This window comes from Coregonus lavaretus (assembly GCF_964263955.1).
Source record: "Coregonus lavaretus genome assembly, contig: HAP1_SCAFFOLD_2757, whole genome shotgun sequence".
NCBI lineage: Eukaryota > Metazoa > Chordata > Actinopteri > Salmoniformes > Salmonidae > Coregonus > Coregonus lavaretus.
The window spans coordinates 1-18,650 of record NW_028156237.1 but is presented as its reverse complement, the minus strand read 5'-3'; the positions used below and the strand labels follow the sequence as shown (position 1 = coordinate 18,650).

The following is an 18,650-nucleotide window of genomic DNA, read 5'->3' as shown; positions in this document are numbered from 1 at the left end:
CGCACTAACTGTAGCTAGGGCTGCAGAGCTAACATCCTTCCCTTTCTAGTCCCAGTTTGCCCCATAGCTGTTTGTCTACATAAATGCTCCCAGAGCACAGATACATAGGAGTAAATGCATGGGAGAGAGGACTCAACAGAGCTAATAGCTAATCTCCACCGGTGGCTGAATAAATGTTCCATTCACTGGTTCCAGATACACTGTCGCATGGTTGGTCACGCTTCTTGAATGGACTCACGTGCTCAAATGTTTTTCAGCGCTGCGCCCCAACGGACCGTGAGAGCAAGACGCACAAGTTTGCAGAGTTGCGTCTGTGACGGAATGTTGGGAACTTCAGTGGATACTGAATATGAATGTATTTTATTGTAAAACCTGAGGAAATTGTAAGGATATTCTTCGGATAGTCAGATTTGCTGGATGATGCACAGTTCATGACTTCCCTTGGGTCTGATGGGGGCGTTGTATAGTTGTTGCTGGCGGAGTCATGAGGAGAACAAAGATGAGGAGAACTCTATTTTACGGTAAGAATATTAAGATTTACGGTAAGAATATTATTTTTTTATGATACACTTCATATTTCGTCACGTTTCGTCTGGAATATCATGTGCATGCTTTTTTTTATGACAGGCTTTATTAAAATAGTGGGCATGCAATGAGAACCTATTCTAGTCTATTTAATTCGGACCTAGAGATTCTTCTGAATGGGGAATATATATATAGCATAGTCTTTTTTTTTTTTTATGGCACACTGCCCAAGATATAAAACAAGCAGCGTCTGTGAAGCCTCTGTAATCTGGTATGTAGGCTATGTTTAGGAGAATCTCTCAGGTCAGCATGTGTTTAGGCTACTCCTTACTGAACCACAGCATTTTCACGGGGAAAGGCTCAGGCAAATCAGTGATCCTGGGACTATACGGATCCAGAACCAGAACCAAATCTGTGACAAGAGAGAGAGAGAGAGACTACTTCAACATGAACTTAAACTTATCTCTGGTCTTCCAGATATGAGACTTCCAAAATGCAGAACGCCAGGACTCGGACCTCCTCCAGGACTCAGACCTCCAGAGCCAGCGTGTCCAGCCACAGTGACCCAAGCCCGGGTCAGGAGGAGTGGGTCCCCTGGAGCAGCCCCGGGACCTCCATGGGTGATGCAGAGTCGGACGGAGAGCTCCAAGCCTTCATCATGATGAGGAACGAGGCAGATACGTACACAGAGGTGAGAGAGACAGAGCCTGCCCTAAGCTGGGGAACAAATACTACACGATACAGAGCTTGGTCAGGGCAAAACCTGTCCACTCGGGTACACTAGTCTACATCCCATAACAATAATAATATAATATGCCATTTAGCAGACGCTTTTATCCAAAGCGACTTACAGTCATGCGCGCATACATTTTTACGTATGGGTGGTCCCGGGGATCGAACCCACTACCCTGGGTGTTACAAGCGCCATGCTCTACCATTTGAGCTACAAACCCGTTCTGTAGGTTACTGGACAACGAGCAGTGGTGTAAAGTAAAGTGAGTAAAAATACTTTAAAGTACTACTTTTTTGGGGTATCTGTACTTTACTTTATTATTTATATATTTTTGACTACTTTTACTTCACTACTTTCCTAAAGATAATGATGTACTTTTTACTCCATACATTTTCCCTGATAACCAAATGTACTTAACCAATAACATTTTAAATGCTTAACAGGACGGGAAAATTGTCAAATTCACACACTTATCAAGAGAACTTCCCTGGTCATCTCTACTGCCTCTGATCTGGTGGACTCACTAAATACAAATGCTTTGTTTGTAAATGATACCCGAGTGTTGGAGTGTGCCCCTGGCTAGCCGTAAATAAAATAAAAAACTAGAACATTTTGCCGTCTGGTTTGTTTAATATAATTAATGTGAAATGATTTATACTTTTACTTTTTCTTTTGATACTTAAAAATATTTTAGCAATTACATTTACTGTTGATACTTAAGTACATTAAAAACCAAATACTTTTAGACTTTTACTCAAGTAGTATTTTACTGGGTGACTTTCACTTTTACTTGTGTCATTTTCTATTAAGGTATCTTTACTTTTACTCAAGTATGACAATTGGGTACTTTGTCCACCACTGACGACAAGTCAGGACCCTTTACTTTTTACTTAATCTATAAACTAGCTATAACCTTGCTATAACACAGTACATGTGTAGAATAGGTCAAAGAATACATCTGGGAAACTTGAAGATGCCAACAAATTAGTTATGAGATAAGAGTAACTATCATGAGAAAGATTGAGCTGTAGCTTTAAAGGAAATGTGATAGGCTAGTCATTAGTCGTAGTTAGTCTCAGTAAATGTGTCTTCTACATGTAACTGTTGTTATTTTGGTGCTTTGAGGGGTACAGTCCATATCCTTCTGCCCCCTCTCTGACATCTGATAGTAAATGCACCTAGGTCCTAGGTTATGCAAATTTGAAATGAGCTGTGCAGGAGTTTTAGGCATGCTGCTGGGACACAGGGTCACATCCTTGCCACCGGCTTGTCCTACATTACTGTGCTTCAAAAACTTAATATACAGTTGAAGTCGGAAGTTTACCTACACCTTTAGCCAACTACATTTAAACTCAGTTTTTCACAATTACTGACATTTAATCCTAGTAAAAATTCCCTGTTTTAGGTCAGTTAGGATCACCACTTTATTTTAAGAATGTGAAATGTCAGAATAATAGTAGAGAGAATTATTTATTTAAGCTTTTATTTCTTTCATCACATTCCCAGTGGGTCAGAAGTTTACATACAGTAAATTAGTACTTTGGAAGTATGCTTGGGGTCATTGTCCATTTGGAAGACCCATTTGCGACCAAGCTTTAACTTCCTGACTGATGTCTTGAGATGTTGTTTCAATATATCCACATAATTTTCCTTCCTCATGATGCCATCTATTTTGTGAAGTGCACCAGACCCTCCTGCAGCAAAGCACCCCACAGCATGATGCTGCCACCCCCGTGCTTCACGGTTGGGATGGTGTTCTTCGGCTTACAAGCAACCCCCTTTTTCCTCCAAACATAACGATGGTCATTATGGCCAAACAGTTCTATTTTTGTTTCATCAGACCAGAGGACATTTCTCCAAAGTACGATCTTTGTCCCGATGTGCAGTTGCAAACCGTAGTCTGGCTTTTTTATGGCGGTTTTGGAGCAGTGGCTTCTTCCTTGCTGAGCGGCCTTTCAGGTTATGTTGATATAGGACTTGTTTTACTGTGGATATAGATACTTTTGTACCTGTTTCCTCCAGCATCTTCACAAGTTCCTTTGCTGTTGTTCTGGGATTGATTCGCACTTTTCGCACCAAAGTACGCTCATCTCTAGGAGACAGAACGCGTCTCCTTCCTGAGCGGTATAACGGCTGCGTGGTCCCATGGTGTTTATACTTGCGTACTATTGTTTGTACAGATGAACGTGGTACCTTCAGGCTTTTGGAAATTGCTCCCAAGGATGAACTAGACTTGTGGAGGTCTACCATTTTTTTCTGAGGTCTTGGCTGATTTCTTTTGATTTTCCCATGATGTCAAGCAAAGAGGCACTGAGTTTGAAGGTAGGCCTGGAAATACATCCACAGGCACACCTCCAATTGACTCAAATGATGTCAGTTAGCCTATCAGAAGCTTCTAAAGCCATGACATCATTTTCTGGAATTTTCCAAGCTGTTTAAAGGCACAGTCAACTTAGTGTATGTAAACTTCTGACCCACTGGAATTGTGATACAGTGAATTATAAGTGAAATAATCTGTCTGTAAACAATTGTTGGAAGAATTACTTGTGTCACGCACAAAGTAGATGTCCTAACCGACCTGCCAAAAATATAGTTTGTTAACAAAACATTTGTGGAGTGGTTGAAAAATGAGTTTTTAATGACTCCAACCTAAGTGTATGTAAACTTCCGACGTCAACTGTAGGTAAGCAATACTTCTGTGAACTGTTTTATATTGCCCGATAAGTACTTAGTATAACGTAGCGCCATGGCTAATGGTGTTAAATTGATTATTGAAAATGTAATGGTTCCACCTGACCAGAATGACCCTCAGCTGTGTTCTATCACTAATGATGATTTCCCTTTTAAGAGAGGTGTGTTTTCTGTTTCCCTTTGCAGATTCGTGATTCGTTCGCCATGTGGGTTTGTCTCCCGAGTGAGTTTTCTAGCCCTAGCGTTTGTTGTTTTCCCCCAGTATTACTGTGATCCTTCTGTTTACCAATTCACAGTATAGTATTTACGTTTATCCTAAACCAACCGATTCCTTCTCTGCTCCTTGGCTCCAAACTCATCACGTCACAGAAAATATGTTTAGTATTTACCTCATCTTGTAAATCAGCCATGGTGATCAGTGTTAGTAGCTAGCTCTAATGGCGTCCTTTTTATGGTTAGCGAACGTCAATGTTGTGAGTGCCTTTCATACGTCAAGTTTGTTAAGTGTTATGGTATGCTATACAGTGTTATCAGCACTTGTATGAAACTCGGTTTCATGTGTGTTCTTTAAGAGACGTTATTTCACTGCAGAAAGGTAGTCTGTATATTCTGATTAGCTGTGCGCGTGTTTTAGGCACGCTGCTCCTTGCTTATCGTACATTACTGTGTTTCAAAAAACGTCATATAGCTGCTGCTGATGTCACGGAGCTGAACTGTTCGCTGAGCTGAGCTAAACGTATCTGTCTGCATGTGATCTCAACGCTGCAGTCTGCTTTGCTCTTTGCCATTGAGCTGAGGACGGACAGTGAATGAACTCCACTCCTCCTTAATATTGGGGGCCGTGTGAGGTGTCTCTAAAGTGTGCACATTTATTTTCTTCCATTTATTTTATATGAATTAAACAGTACCGGTACCGCTCAGGGTGACTCATTGTTGAATGTAATGTATGTGTCGCATCCCCTATGTTTGGATGTCCATTTTCTGACTCCGATTCACTAAAGAATATTCAAACTACTGTGTTGAGGAACGCACAGACCTTATTATAAGAAAATCTTTAGATACTTCGTTAAGATAATTGAAGGGTCACATACAGTTACAGTAAATCAACATCAATAGATTCTGAGAATCCCACAGAGTTCAGGCTGGTGATTAGAATCCCACAGAGTTCAGGCTGGTGGTTAGAATCCCACAGAGTTCAGGCTGGTGGTTAGAATCCCACAGAGTTCAGGCTGGTGGTTAGAATCCCACAGAGTTCAGGCTGGTGGTTAGAATCCCACAGAGTTCAGGCTGGTGGTTAGAATCCCACAGAGTTCAGGCTGGTGGTTAGAATCCCACAGAGTTCAGGCTGGTGGTTAGAATCCCACAGAGTTCAGGCTGGTGGTTAGAATCCCACAGAGTTCAGGCTGGTGGTTAGAATCCCACAGAGTTCAGGCTGGTGGTTAGAATCCCACAGAGTTCAGGCTGGTGGTTAGAATCCCACAGAGTTCAGGCTGGTGGTTAGAATCCCACAGAGTTCAGGCTGGTGGTTAGAATCCCACAGAGTTCAGGCTGGTGGTTAGAATCCCACAGAGTTCAGGCTGGTGGTTAGAATCCCACAGAGTTCAGGCTGGTGGTTAGAATCCCACAGAGTTCAGGCTGGTGGTTAGGAACAAGAAATCCTCTGAGTTAGAGACATGCACACGCACACGCGCACACACACACACACAGTTCGGTCTTCTCTGTACATTTCCCACTCTCGGGGCAGTATCATTATACTGGCTCACCTCAATTAAATCATTCAATCAGAGATGTCGCACACAGAGTTCTTTCATATAGGGTATTTATGACATTCATAGAGGCTAGATGTAGGGCACAATATTGGAGTTTACCAAGGCCTTGAAGGGATCCCATCTTACCAAGGCCTAGAAGGGATCCCATCTTACCAAGGCCTAGAAGGGGTCCATCTTACCAAGGCCTGGAAGGGGTCCATCTTACCAAGGCCTAGAAGGGGTCCATCTTACCAGGGCCTGGAAGGGATCCCATCTTACCAAAGCCTAGAAGGGGTCCCATCTTACCAAGGCCTAGAAGGGATCCCATCTTACCAAGGCCTAGAAGGGATTCCATCTTACCAAGGCCTAGAAGGGATCCCATCTTACCAAGGCCTAGAAGGGATTCCATCTTACCAAGGCCTAGAAGGGATCCATCTTACTGATGAACCTGAACTTATGCTTTTCCCACCAGACTCCTGTAGGGGATGAGTTCATCTCTCGTAGCACAAGAGGTGCTAGTGTTGACATGACAGCCCAAATAGAATCAGTACAAGGAATTAAGTGGTATTTTGTTTGTGGCCCCGTGTAGCTCAGTTGGTAGAGCATGGCGTTTGCAACGCCAGGGTTGTGGGTTCGTTTCCCACGGGGGGCCAGTATGAAAAATGTATGCACTCACTAACTGTAAGTCGCTCTGGATAAGAGCGTCTGCTAAATGACTAAAATGTAAAATGTCTTTAAGTGTGGCTATCCTACACTCTCTGCATCAATATGTGCACTTTTTGCAAGGTGACCCATATTTTCTATTGGTTGACCACATGGCACAAGCTAATGGTATTCTTCCATGCATATGTTTTGTTAGTTATTGTCCCTATGTTTGGCTCTGTCAACAGAGAGCACATGACTCTTGTTTATTCACTTGAACAAGCAGATCTATGGTAACCTAACAGTGCTGAGTGGTCATGACGCCTGACTGCGGCTGACAGGGATGAAAAGCATGTTTTGTGGGTGGTATCCCAGTGACGGGTTGACAGGGTTGAAAGCATGTTTTGTGGGTGGTTTCCCAGTGACTGGGGTTGACAGGTATGGAAATCATGTTTTGTGGGTGGTTTCCCAGTGACGGGTTGACAGGGTTGAAAGCATGTTTTGTGGGTGGTTTCCCAGTGACGGGTTGACAGGGTTGAAAGCATGTTTTGTGGGTGGTTTCCCAGTGACTGGGGCTGACAGGGATGGAAAGCATGTTTTTCTGGGTTGTTTCCCTGAAACTGTGGCTGTTGGCATTCGGCCCACACTGGTTAAAAGACAAGATGGTTCCAAATGTCCCAAATGTCTTTGTGCTGTTAAGCCAACTCCTATAACCTACAGTACAAAGGGACAAGGTTAGACCAATACCAGTCGGACTCGGTGAAGCCTTTTGAGTTAGTCTCAGCAATGCTCTAGCCGGGTCTCGGATCTGTTTGTGCTGTCTTGCCAACTCCCGTCTATGTTTGGGTCAAATCAAGGCTGGACCGGACTAAATCTGAACCAAACGTGGACGTGTATGATTGGTTCAGATTTGGCCAGACCGGTCCAAAACCAACGTCCGTGGACGTAGAAATCAAGACAAAAAAAAGACGTCCAAAAGGTGTATGCGTCGGTCCTTGCTTACTAGAGTGCCGCCTGAAATTGAATTTTAGGAATGCCCATCTACTGTATGTGGTAGGTCTACCGTTTGTAAAATACCCAAAAACGCAGATCTGGACAGGACCAAAAAAAGACGTCCAAAAAACGTCTGCATCGGTCCGTGCATACTGGGGTGTAGCCTACCATGGCGCACGCAATGGAATGTTATGAATGCCCATCCATGTGGTAGGCCCACTGTAAAACAGGCCGTTGCATTGGCTTTATTAGTCCAAATTCCTGTGGCTAATCAATTGGGCTATTTAAGCTCTGGATATCAGCTACCCAACTTTATCAGTAGTTATCCTGAGCCCATTTGCAATGTGTTTGCACAGCGGGAAATGCAGAAGTATTTTTATTTTTTCAATATGATCAGCTCGTAAAATAACTTGAAACCACTGATCATGACAATTTAGCCCACGGGATGAATCTCTTGGACAACAGTTGTGAGTATCCTGATTGCCCATTCCATACTGTCCATTTTACTTTGACCTGTCCTGTTTTTAGAATATGTTGTTTGTTAACATGTCAGTGCATTTTTTATTTGATTGGGCGCCATTTAGGTGAGGCCATTTGATCGGAGAAACCAGCATGATGTAAGAAGTGTTCTCATTACATTGTCATACATTATATCTCCAGCATGTAGGCCACAGAAAAGGCCACATACTCTTTCTTTTCTATATCTGCTACATGATTTATGTTAGATTATATATTTTTTTAATTAACTGTCGCAACCCCTATTACTAGCCTGTTCAACCTGAGTGGCACAGTGGTCTAAGGCACTGCATCGCAGTGCTAACTGTGCCACTAGAGATCCTGGTTCAAATCCAGGCTCTGTCGCAGCCGGCCGCGACCGGGAGACTCATGGGCGGCGCACAAGTCGTCCAGGGTAGGGGAGGGAATGGCCGGCAGGGATGTAGCTCAGTTGATAGAGCATGGTGTTTGCAATGCCAGGGTTGTGGGTTTGATTCCCACGGGGGGCCAGTATAAAAAAAAAAAATAAAAAAAATATTCACTAACTGTAAGTCGCTCTGGATAAGAGCGTCTGCTAAATGACTAAAATGTATTTCGTATTGTCTGAGATCCCCAGAGATTGGAAAGCTGCCGCGGTCATCCCCCTCTTCAAAGGGGGTGACACACTAGATCCAAACTGTTACAGACCTATATCCATCCTGCCCTGCCTTTCGAAAGTATTTGAAAGCCAAGTTAACAAACAGATCACCGACCATTTCGAATCCCACCGTACCTTCTCCGCTATGCAATCCGGTTTCCGAGCTGGTCATGGGTGCACCTCAGCCACGCTCAAGGTCCTAAACGATATAATAACCGCGATTGATAAAAGACAGTACTGTGCAGCCGTCTTCATCGACCTGGCCAAGGCTTTGGACTCTGTCAATTACCGCATTCTTATTGGCAGACTAAATAGCCTTGGTTTCTCAAATGACTGCCTCGCCTGGTTCACCAACTACTTCTCAGATAGAGTTCAATGTGTCAAATCGGAGGGCCTGTTGTCTGGACCTCTGGCAGTCTCTATGGGGGTGCCACAGGGTTCAATTCTCGGGCCGACTCTATTCTCTGTGTATATCAATGATGTTGCTTTTGCTGCTGGTGACTCTCAGATCCACCTCTACGCAGACGACACCATTTTGTATACATCTGGCCCTTCATTGGACACTGTGTTAACAAACCTCCAAACGAGCTTCAATGCCATACAACACTCCTTCCGTAGCCTCCAACTGCTCTTAAACGCTAGTAAAACTAAATTTACATTTACGTCATTTAGCAGACGCTCTTATCCAGAGCGACTTAAAAATTGGTGCATTCACCTTATAGCCAGTGGGATAACCACTTTACAATATGTTATTTATTAATTTTATTTTTTTTGGGGGGGGGGGTAGAAGGATTACTTTATCCTATCCCAGGTATTCCTTAAAGAGGTGGGGTTTCAAGTGTCTCCGGAAGGTGGTGAGTGACTCCGCTGTCCTGGCGTCGTGAGGGAGCTTGTTCCACCATTGGGGTGCCAGAGCAGCGAACAGTTTTGACTGGGCTGAGCGGGAACTGTGCTTCCGCAGAGGTAGGGGGGCCAGCAGGCCAGAGGTGGATGAACGCAATGCCCTCGTTTGGGTGTAGGGACTGATCAGAGCCTGAAGGTACGGAGGTGCCATTCCCCTCACAGCTCCGTAGGCAAGCACCATGGACTTGTAGCAGATGCGAGCTTCAACTGGAAGCCAGTGGAGTGTGCGGAGGAGCGTGGTGACGTGAGAGAACTTGGGAAGGTTGAACACCAGACGGGCTGCGGCATTCTGGATGAGTTGTAGGGGTTTAATGGCACAGGCAGGGAGCCCAGCCAACAGCGAGTTGCAGTAATCCAGACGGGAGATGACAAGTGCCTGGATTAGGACCTGTGCCGCTTCCTGTGTAAGGCAGGGTCGTACTCTCCGAATGTTGTAGAGCATGAACCTACAGGATCGGGTCACCGCCTTGATGTTAGCGGAGAACGACAGGGTGTTGTCCAGGGTCACGCCAAGGCTCTTTGCACTCTGGGAGGAGGACACCACAGAGTTGTCAACCGTGATGGCGAGATCATGGAACGGGCAGTCCTTCCCCGGGAGGAAGAGCAGCTCCGTCTTGCCGAGGTTCAGCTTGAGGTGGTGATCCGTCATCCACACTGATATGTCTGCCAGACATGCAGAGATGCGATTCGCCACCTGGTTATCAGAAGGGGGAAAAGAGAAGATTAGTTGTGTGTCGTCAGCGTAGCAATGATAGGAGAGGCCATGTGAGGATATGACAGAGCCAAGTGACTTGGTGTAGAGCGAGAATAGGAGAGGGCCTAGAACTGAACCCTGGGGGACACCAGTGGTGAGAGCACGCAACTTGGTAGGAGCGACCTGTCAGGTAGGACGCAATCCAGGAGTGAGCTGCGCCGGAGATGCCCAGCTCGGAGAGGGTGGAGAGGAGGATCTGATGGTTCACAGTATCAAAGGCAGCAGACATGTCTAGAAGGACAAGAGCAGAGTAGAGAGAGTTAGCTTTAGCAGTGCGGAGAGCCTCCGTGACACAGAGAAGAGCAGTCTCAGTTGAATGACCAGTCTTGAAACCTGACCGGTTTGGATCAAGAAGGTCATTCTGAGAGAGATAGCAAGAGAGTTGGCTAAAGACGGCACGCTCAAGAGTTTTGGAGAGAAAAGAAAGAAGGGATACTGGTCTGTAGTTGTTGACATCGGAGGGATCGAGTGTAGGTTTTTTGAGAAGGGGTGCAACTCTCGCTCTCTTGAAGACGGAAGGGACATAGCCAGCGGTCAAGGATGAGTTGATGAGCGAGGTGAGTTAAGGGAGAAGGTCTCCGGAAATGTTCTGGAGAAGAGAGGAGGGGATAGGGTCAAGCATGCTCTTCAATCGAATGTTGCTTGCACCCGCCCACCCGACTAGAATCACTACTCTCGGCGGGTCTGACTTAGAATATGTGGACAACTACAAATACCTAGGTGTCTGGTTAGACCGTAAACTCTCCTTCCAGACTCACATTAAGCATCTCCAATCCAAAGTTAAATCTAGAATCGGCTTCCTATTTCGCAACAACGCCTCCTTCACTCATGCTGCTAAACATGTCCTCGTAAAACTGACTATCCTACCGATCCTTGACTTTGGCGATGTCATTTACAAAATAGCCTCCAACACTCTACTCAGCAAATTGGATGTAGTCTATCACAGTGCCATCCGTTTTGTTACCAAAGCCCCATATACTACCCACCATTGTGACCTGTACGCTCTCGTTGGCTGGCCCTCACTACATATTTGTCGCCAAACCCACTGGCTCCAGGTCATCTATAAATCACTTCTAGGCAAATCCCCGCCTTATCTTAGCTCATTAGTCACCATAGCAACACCCACCCGTAGTATGCGCTCCAGCAGGTATTTCTCACTGGTCATCCCCAAAGCCAACACCTCCTTTGGCCGCCATTCCTTCCAGTTCTCTGCTGCCAATGACTGGAACGAACTGCAAAAATCTCTGAAGCTGGAGACTCTTATCTCCCTCACTGACTTTAAGCATCAGTTGTCAGAGCAGCTTACCGATCACTGCACCTGTACACAGCCCATCTGAAATTAGCCCACCCAACTACCTCATCCCTATATTGTTATTTATTTTGCTGTTGCACCCCAGTATCTCTATTTGCACATCAATCTCTCCAGTGTTAATACTAAATTGTAATTATTTTGCACTATGGCCTATTTATTGCCTTACCTCCATAGCTTGCTACATTTGCACACACTGTATATAGATTTTCTATTGTGTTATTGACTGTACGTTTTGTTTATTCCATGTGTAACTCTGTGTTGTTGTTGTTTTTATCGCACTGCTTTGCTTTATCTTGGCCAGGTCGCAGTTGTAAATGAGAACTTGGTCTCATCTGACCACAACACTTTCATCCAGTTCTCCTCTGAATCATTCAGATGTTCATTGGCAAACTTCAGACGGCCCTGTATATGTGCTTTCTTGAGCAGGGGGACCTTGTTACCAATTGTTTTCTTGGTGACTATGGTCCCAGCTGCCTTGAGATCATTGACAATATCCTCCTGTGTAGTTCTGGGCTGATTCCTCACCGTTCTCATGATCATTGCAACTCCACGAGGTGAGATCTTGCATGGAGCCCCAGGCCGAGGGAGATTGACAGTTTCTTCCATTTGCTAATAATCGCACCAACTGTTGTCACCTTCTCTCCAAGCTGCTTGGCGATGGTCTTGTAGCCCATTCCAGCCTTGTGTAGGTCTACAATCTTGTCCCTGACATCATTGGAGAGCTCTTTGGTCTTGGCCATGGTGGAGAGTTTGGAATCTGATTGATTGATTGCTTCTGTGGACAGGTGTCTTTTATACAGGTAACAAGCTGAGATTAGGAGCCCCCCCTTTAAGAGTGTGCTCCTAATCTCAGCTCGTTACCTGTATAAAAGACACCTGGGTGCCTGAAATCTTTCTGATTGAGAGGGGGTCAAATACTTATTTCCCTCATTAAAATGCAAATCAATTTATAACATTTCTGACATGCGTTTTTCTGGATTTTTGATGTTGTTATTCTGTCTCTCACTGTTCAAATAAACCTACCATTAAAATTATAGACTGATCATGTCTTTGTCAGTGGGCAAACGTACAAAATCAGCAGGGGATCAAATACTTTTTTTCCCCTCACTGTACATGGTTAAATAAAGGTTAAATAAAATAAAAAAGTAATACAAATTGACGAAACGTTGGTGGTTGCAGCGATGCGTCGCTCCAACAGCACCCTGGAGAGGCATGCTGGGAATGGACAACATAAATATTTTGCTTCCCTGCAAAGTGGGCACTGCTTATCACAGGGCGGCATCAAAGCTCACCTAAAAAGCCCATATATGGTTGAGAGAAATTGTTATTGTTTTTGAATTATGAGGTTTTATCTTGGTCAGTTTAGCTCAGAAAATGCCATCCTCATCAGTCTGCCAACATACAGTGGCTTGCGAAAGTATTCACCCCCCTTGGCATTTATCATATTTTGTTGCCTTACAACCTGGAATTAAAATGGATTTTGTATCATTTGATTTACACAACACGCCTACCACTTTGAAGATGCAAAATTTTTTTTTTTTGGGAAACAAACAAGAAATAAGACCATAAAAATGAACTTGAGCGTGCATAACTATTCACCCCCCCAAAGTCAATACTTTGTAGAGACACCTTTTGCAGCAATTACAGCTGCAAGTCTCTTGGGGTATGTCTCTATAAGCTTGGCACATCTAGCCACTGGGAATTTTCAAGGCAAAACTGCTCCAGCTCCATCAAGTTGGATGGGTTCCGCTGGTGTATAGCAATATTTAAGTCATACCACAGATTCTCAATTGGATTGAGGTCTGGGCTTTGACTAGGCCATTCCAATACATTTAAATGTTTCCCCTTAAAACACTAGAGTGTTGCTTTAGCAGTATGCTTAGGGTCATTGTCCTGCTGGAAGGTGAAACTCTGTCACAGTCTCAAATCTCTGGAACACTGAAACAGGTTTCCCTCAAGAATTTCCCTGTATTTAGCACCATCCATCATTCCTTCAATGGCTTTTTTCTGGCCACTCTTCCGTAAAGCCCAGCTCTGTGGAGTGTACGGCTTAAAGTGGTCCCATGGACAGATACTCCAATATCAGCTTTGCAGCTCCTTCAGGGTTATCTTTGGTCTCTTTGTTGCCTCTCTGATTAATGCCCTCCTTGCCTGGTCTGTGAGTAATGGATTTAATGGTGCTCTGTGGGATGTTCAAAGTTTTCAGATATTTTTTTATAACCCAACCCTGATCTGTACTTCTCCACAACTTTGTCCCTGACCTGTTTGGAGAGCTCCTTGGTCTTCATGGTGCCGCTTGCTTGGTGGTGCCCCTTGCTTAGTGGTGTTGCCGACTCTGGTGCCTTTCAGAACAGCTGTATATATATACTGAGATCATGTGACAGATAATGTGACACTTAGATTGCACACAGGTGGACTTTATTTAACTAATTACGTGACTTCTGAAGGTAATTGGTTGCACCAGATCTTATTTAGGGGCTTCATAGCGAAGGGGTGAATACATATGCACGCACCACTTTTCCGTTATTAATATTTTTGAGTTTTTTTTCATTTCACTTCACCAATTTGGACTATTTTGTGTATGTCCATTACATGAAAATCCCCATTTTTTTTTTTTTACATTACAGGTTGTAATGCAACAAAATAGGAAAAACGCCAAGGGGGATGAATACTTTTGCAAAGCACTGTAGGCAGGCCGGCCCTGAGTCTGAGGCTTGTGTTTCTATGATCTGTATACTGATTAATGGTATTTTTATTTATTTTGTATTATTGTTGTTTTCTGTGTGTTTGTTTGTTGTTGTTTTGTTTGTCTTTATGTTTTTTTGTAATTATTATTCCCCTGTGTCTGTTGTTTCTAACTTTGTTTTCTTATATTTGTGTATTTTTCTTACTCTGTAAAAGCCACACAAAAAAAGGCCAATCAGCAATCTCCTGTGACATGTGATCTCTAGAAACCATCAGTGCACAGATTCCTGAAGTGAAAGGATAATCCACATATTAAATAGCGGTGGACACATCAGGCATTATGAATTGCAGCATATGACCGTGATGCATTGTGTTAGGAATGCCTGGGACTGAGACACTGGACTGTTGTATAACTATTAACAACACCTACCCCTCTGCCTCTCCTCTTCCTTTGTGAGTGTGTCCCAGATAGCGTGATACATCGGGCTGATGTAGTGTAGAGAGCGTTTGCACAATGGCAAGATGTCGCCGAGACGTCGGCATTAGATCGCATTCGCCCTTCAGCCGCTGTTTGTCCGATGCTGCTTAGGGTTAGGGTTAGGGCTCTACAGACGACATTTAAAAATACCCTTTATTTGAGGTCGGATCCAACAGCAAAATACTGTTTCACTACACAATTCGAATTACCCTTACCCAAATGAGCGTAAACATCGAATTTGAATGGAAAATATAAGAACGATTATTAGCTCAGTTATAGCATTGTGACACAACATTTCGAACGTCTACACAATCTCTGTGATGCTGAGCGGCCATGTGACGGGTGCAACGCGCGTGCATTTCGACCTACCACACCCTCCCGCCAACCTTCTACATGGAACACGATCTACTAACGATATATACCAATGTCGGGCTGACGTCGGCGAGATGTATGTGTGCTGTCTGGGATGTGTGTGTGTGTGAGTGTGTGTGTTTGTTTATGTGTGTGTTTGTGTATCAGGAGTGGGAGAAGCTCAACTATGACATCCATACTCTGAGGTACATCAAACGAGAGATCAGCAGCCGGTGGAAAAAGATTCTAATACAGCTAGGTGAGATAAACTTAGTAGAGATAATCTCCTCGCTTCGTATCTCAACCTTTTTATTCCTTAGCCTTTTCCTGTCTATTCTCACTTCACTTCTGCTGCTCTCCTTCTCTATTTACATATTGCCTTCAGAAAAGTATTCACACATCTTGACTTTTTTCAGAAAAAGTAAAACCTGAATTTAAAATGGATTACATTTCTTGTCACGGGCCTACTCGCAATACCACATAATGTCAAAGTGGAATTATGTTTTTTTTTAGAAATGTTTATAAATTAATTAAAAATGAAAAGCTGTAATGTCTTGAGTCAATAAGTATTCAACCCCTTTGTTATGGCAAGCCTAAATAAGTTCAGGAGTAAAAATGTGCTTAATACGTTGCATGGACTCACTCTGTGTGCAATAATATTGTTTAACCAGAATTTTCAATAAGTACCTCATCTCTGTACCCCACACATACAATTATCTGTAAGGTCCCTCAGTCGAGCAGTGAATTTCAAACACAGATTCAACCACAAAGACCAGGTAGGTTTTTTAATGCCTCGCAAAGAAGGGCACAGATTGGTAGATGGGTAAAGATTAAAAAAGCAGACATTGAATATCCCTTTGAGGATGGTGAAGTTATTCATTACACTTTGGATACACCCAATCACTACAAAGATACAGGCGTCCTTCCTAACTCAGTTGCCGGAGAGGAAGGAAACTGCTCAGGGATTTCACCATGAGGCCAATAGTGACTTGAAAACAGTTACAGAGTTTAATGTGATGGGAGAAATCTGAGGATGGATCAACAACATTGTAGTTACTCCACAATACTAACCTAATTGACAGAGTGAAAAGAAGGAAGCCTGTACAGAATAAAAATATGTAAAACTGCTAAATATGTGGCAAAGCAATTAACTTTAGGTCCTGAATACAAAGTGTTATGTTTGGGGCAAATCCAACACAACACATTACTGAGTACCACTCTTCATATTTTCAAGCATAGTGGTGGCTGCATCATGTTATGGGTATGCTTGTCATCGTTAAGGACTGGGGAGTTTTTCAGGATCAAAAAGAAACGGAATGGAGCTAAGCACAGGCGAAATCCTAGAGGAAAACCTGGTTCAATCTGCTTTCCAACAGAGATGAATGTACCTTTCAGCAGGAAAATAAACAAAAAAGCAAGGCCAAATATACACTGGAGTTGCTTACCAAGAAGAAAGTGAATGTTCCTGAGTGGCCGAGTTACAGTTTGGACTTAAACCTGCTAGAAAATCTATGGCAAGACTTGAAAAATGGTTGTCTAGCGATGATCAACAACCAATTTGACAGAGCTTGAAGAAGTCTTTAAAGAATAATGGGCAAATGTTGCACAATCCAGGTGTGTAAATCTCTTAGAGACTTAGCCAGAAAGACTCACAGCTGTAATCACTGCCAAAAGTGATTTTAAGATGTATTGACTCAGGGGGTTGAATACTTATCCTAATCAAGATATATTACTGTTTCATTTTTCATATTTTTATTTTTTTACAAAGGTTAGAATTTTCTTCCATTTTGACATTACAGAGTATTTTGTGTAGATTGTTGACAAAAAAGATGACGATTAAATCCATTTGAATCCAAAATGTGGAGAAACTGGACTTCTAATTCTTTCATTTCAACAAAACACAACAACAGTGCACTGTGCAAAATCAAGACAGTCTCCATTTGAAATGGATGTGAACGAATGTGTGTTAACATTCTTAAGAGTTTGCTCTTTTGGTTGATGCTCGTGTTATGTCCTTTTCCAATCTATATGCTTTTCCAAACCCTGAACACAATATTATAGTTTAATAAGGACTATTGAGTTGAACATTCCAATTGTTGATTCTACGTCCCCAGGCTTTATACTGGTGCTTGTGTCCCCTGTAGGCTACCAGCGTGAGGTGGACTCTCTCCTGGCGGTGAACAGACAGCAGTACAGGACAACGCTGAGTGAATCTGATAACCTGAACAGAGCCAGAGAGCTGTTACAGACCACTCTAGACCACTCTAGTTTGTTCCCACGAAGAGTGGCTAGCTCAGACAGATACCTCTTTGTTATGGTACTGCTGCCCTACTGCTACACACACACACACACACACACACACACACACACACACACACACACACACACACACACACACACACACACACACACACACACACACACACACACACACACACACACACACAGACACACACACACACACAGACACACACACACACACACAGACACACACACAGACACACACACACACACACAGACACACACACACACACAGACACACACACACACACAGACACACACACACACACACACACACACACACACACAGACACACACACACACACACACACACACAGACACACACACACACACAGACACACACACACAGACACACACACACACACACAGACACACACACACACACAGACACACAGACACACACACACACACAGACACACACACACAGACACACACACACACACACACACAGACACACACACACACACACACACAGACACACACACACACACACACACACAGACACACACACACACACACACAGACACACACACACACACACACACACACACACACACACCTATTTATGCAGGAGGGGGGAGTAATCACTTAATGGGGCAATAATGAAGGGAAAAATGTTCAAGCAAAGTTACTGATGTTTATCTGTTGTTTCTCTCTTCTCCCCCTCTCTTCTCCTCTCTCCTCTCTTCTCCCCCTCTCCTCTCCTCTCTTCTCCCCCTCTCCTCTCTTCTCCCCCTCTCCTCTCTTCTCCTCTCCTCTCTTCTCCTCCTCTCCTCTCTTCTCCTCCTCTCCTCTCTTCTCCTCCTCTCCTCTCTTCTCCTCCTCTCCTCTCTTCTCCCCTCTCCTCTCTTCTCCCCCTCTCCTCTCTTCTCCCCCTCTCCTCTCTTCTCCTCTCCTCTCTTCTCCTCCTCTCCTTTCTTCTCCCCTCTCCTCTCTTCTCCCCCTCTCCTCTCTTCTCCCCCTCTCCTCTCTTCTCCTCCTTTCCTCTTTCCCCCTCTCTTCTCCTCTCTTCTCCCCTCTCCTCTCTTCTCCTCCTCTCCTCTCTTCTCCTCCTCTCCTCTCTCCTCCCCCTCTCCTCTCTTCTCCCCCTCTCCTCTCCTCTTTCCCCCTCTCTTCTCCTCTCTTCTCCCCCTCTCCTCTCTTCTCCTCCTTTCCTCTTTCCCCCTCTCTTCTCCTCTCTTCTCCCCCTCTCCTCTCTTCTCCCCTCTCCTCCCTTCTCCTCTCTTCTCCCCCTCTCCTCTCCCCCTCTCCTCTCTTCTCCTCTCCTCTCTTCTCCCCTCTCATCTCTTCTCCTCCTCTCTTCTCTTCCTTTCCTCTCTTCTCCCCCTCTCCTCTCTTCTCCCCCTCTCCTCTCTTCTCCTCCTTCCTCTTTCCCCCTCTCTTCTCCTCTCTCCTCCCCTCT

General features: G+C 44.2%; 1 protein-coding gene across 1 annotated transcript; it reads left to right on the top strand.

Moving 5' to 3' along the window:
• Nucleotides 1-450: 450 nt before the first annotated feature.
• Nucleotides 451-17,264, top strand: LOC311126571 (melanoregulin; the record flags this gene model as incomplete). The annotated part of the gene is made up of 4 exons (XM_084200563.1): nt 451-521; nt 1,003-1,216; nt 15,116-15,206; nt 17,092-17,264. Coding segments are annotated over 4 exons (549 nt in total), but the record flags the coding sequence as incomplete, so codon positions are not given.
• Between the last annotated feature and the right edge of the window lie 1,386 nt (nt 17,265-18,650).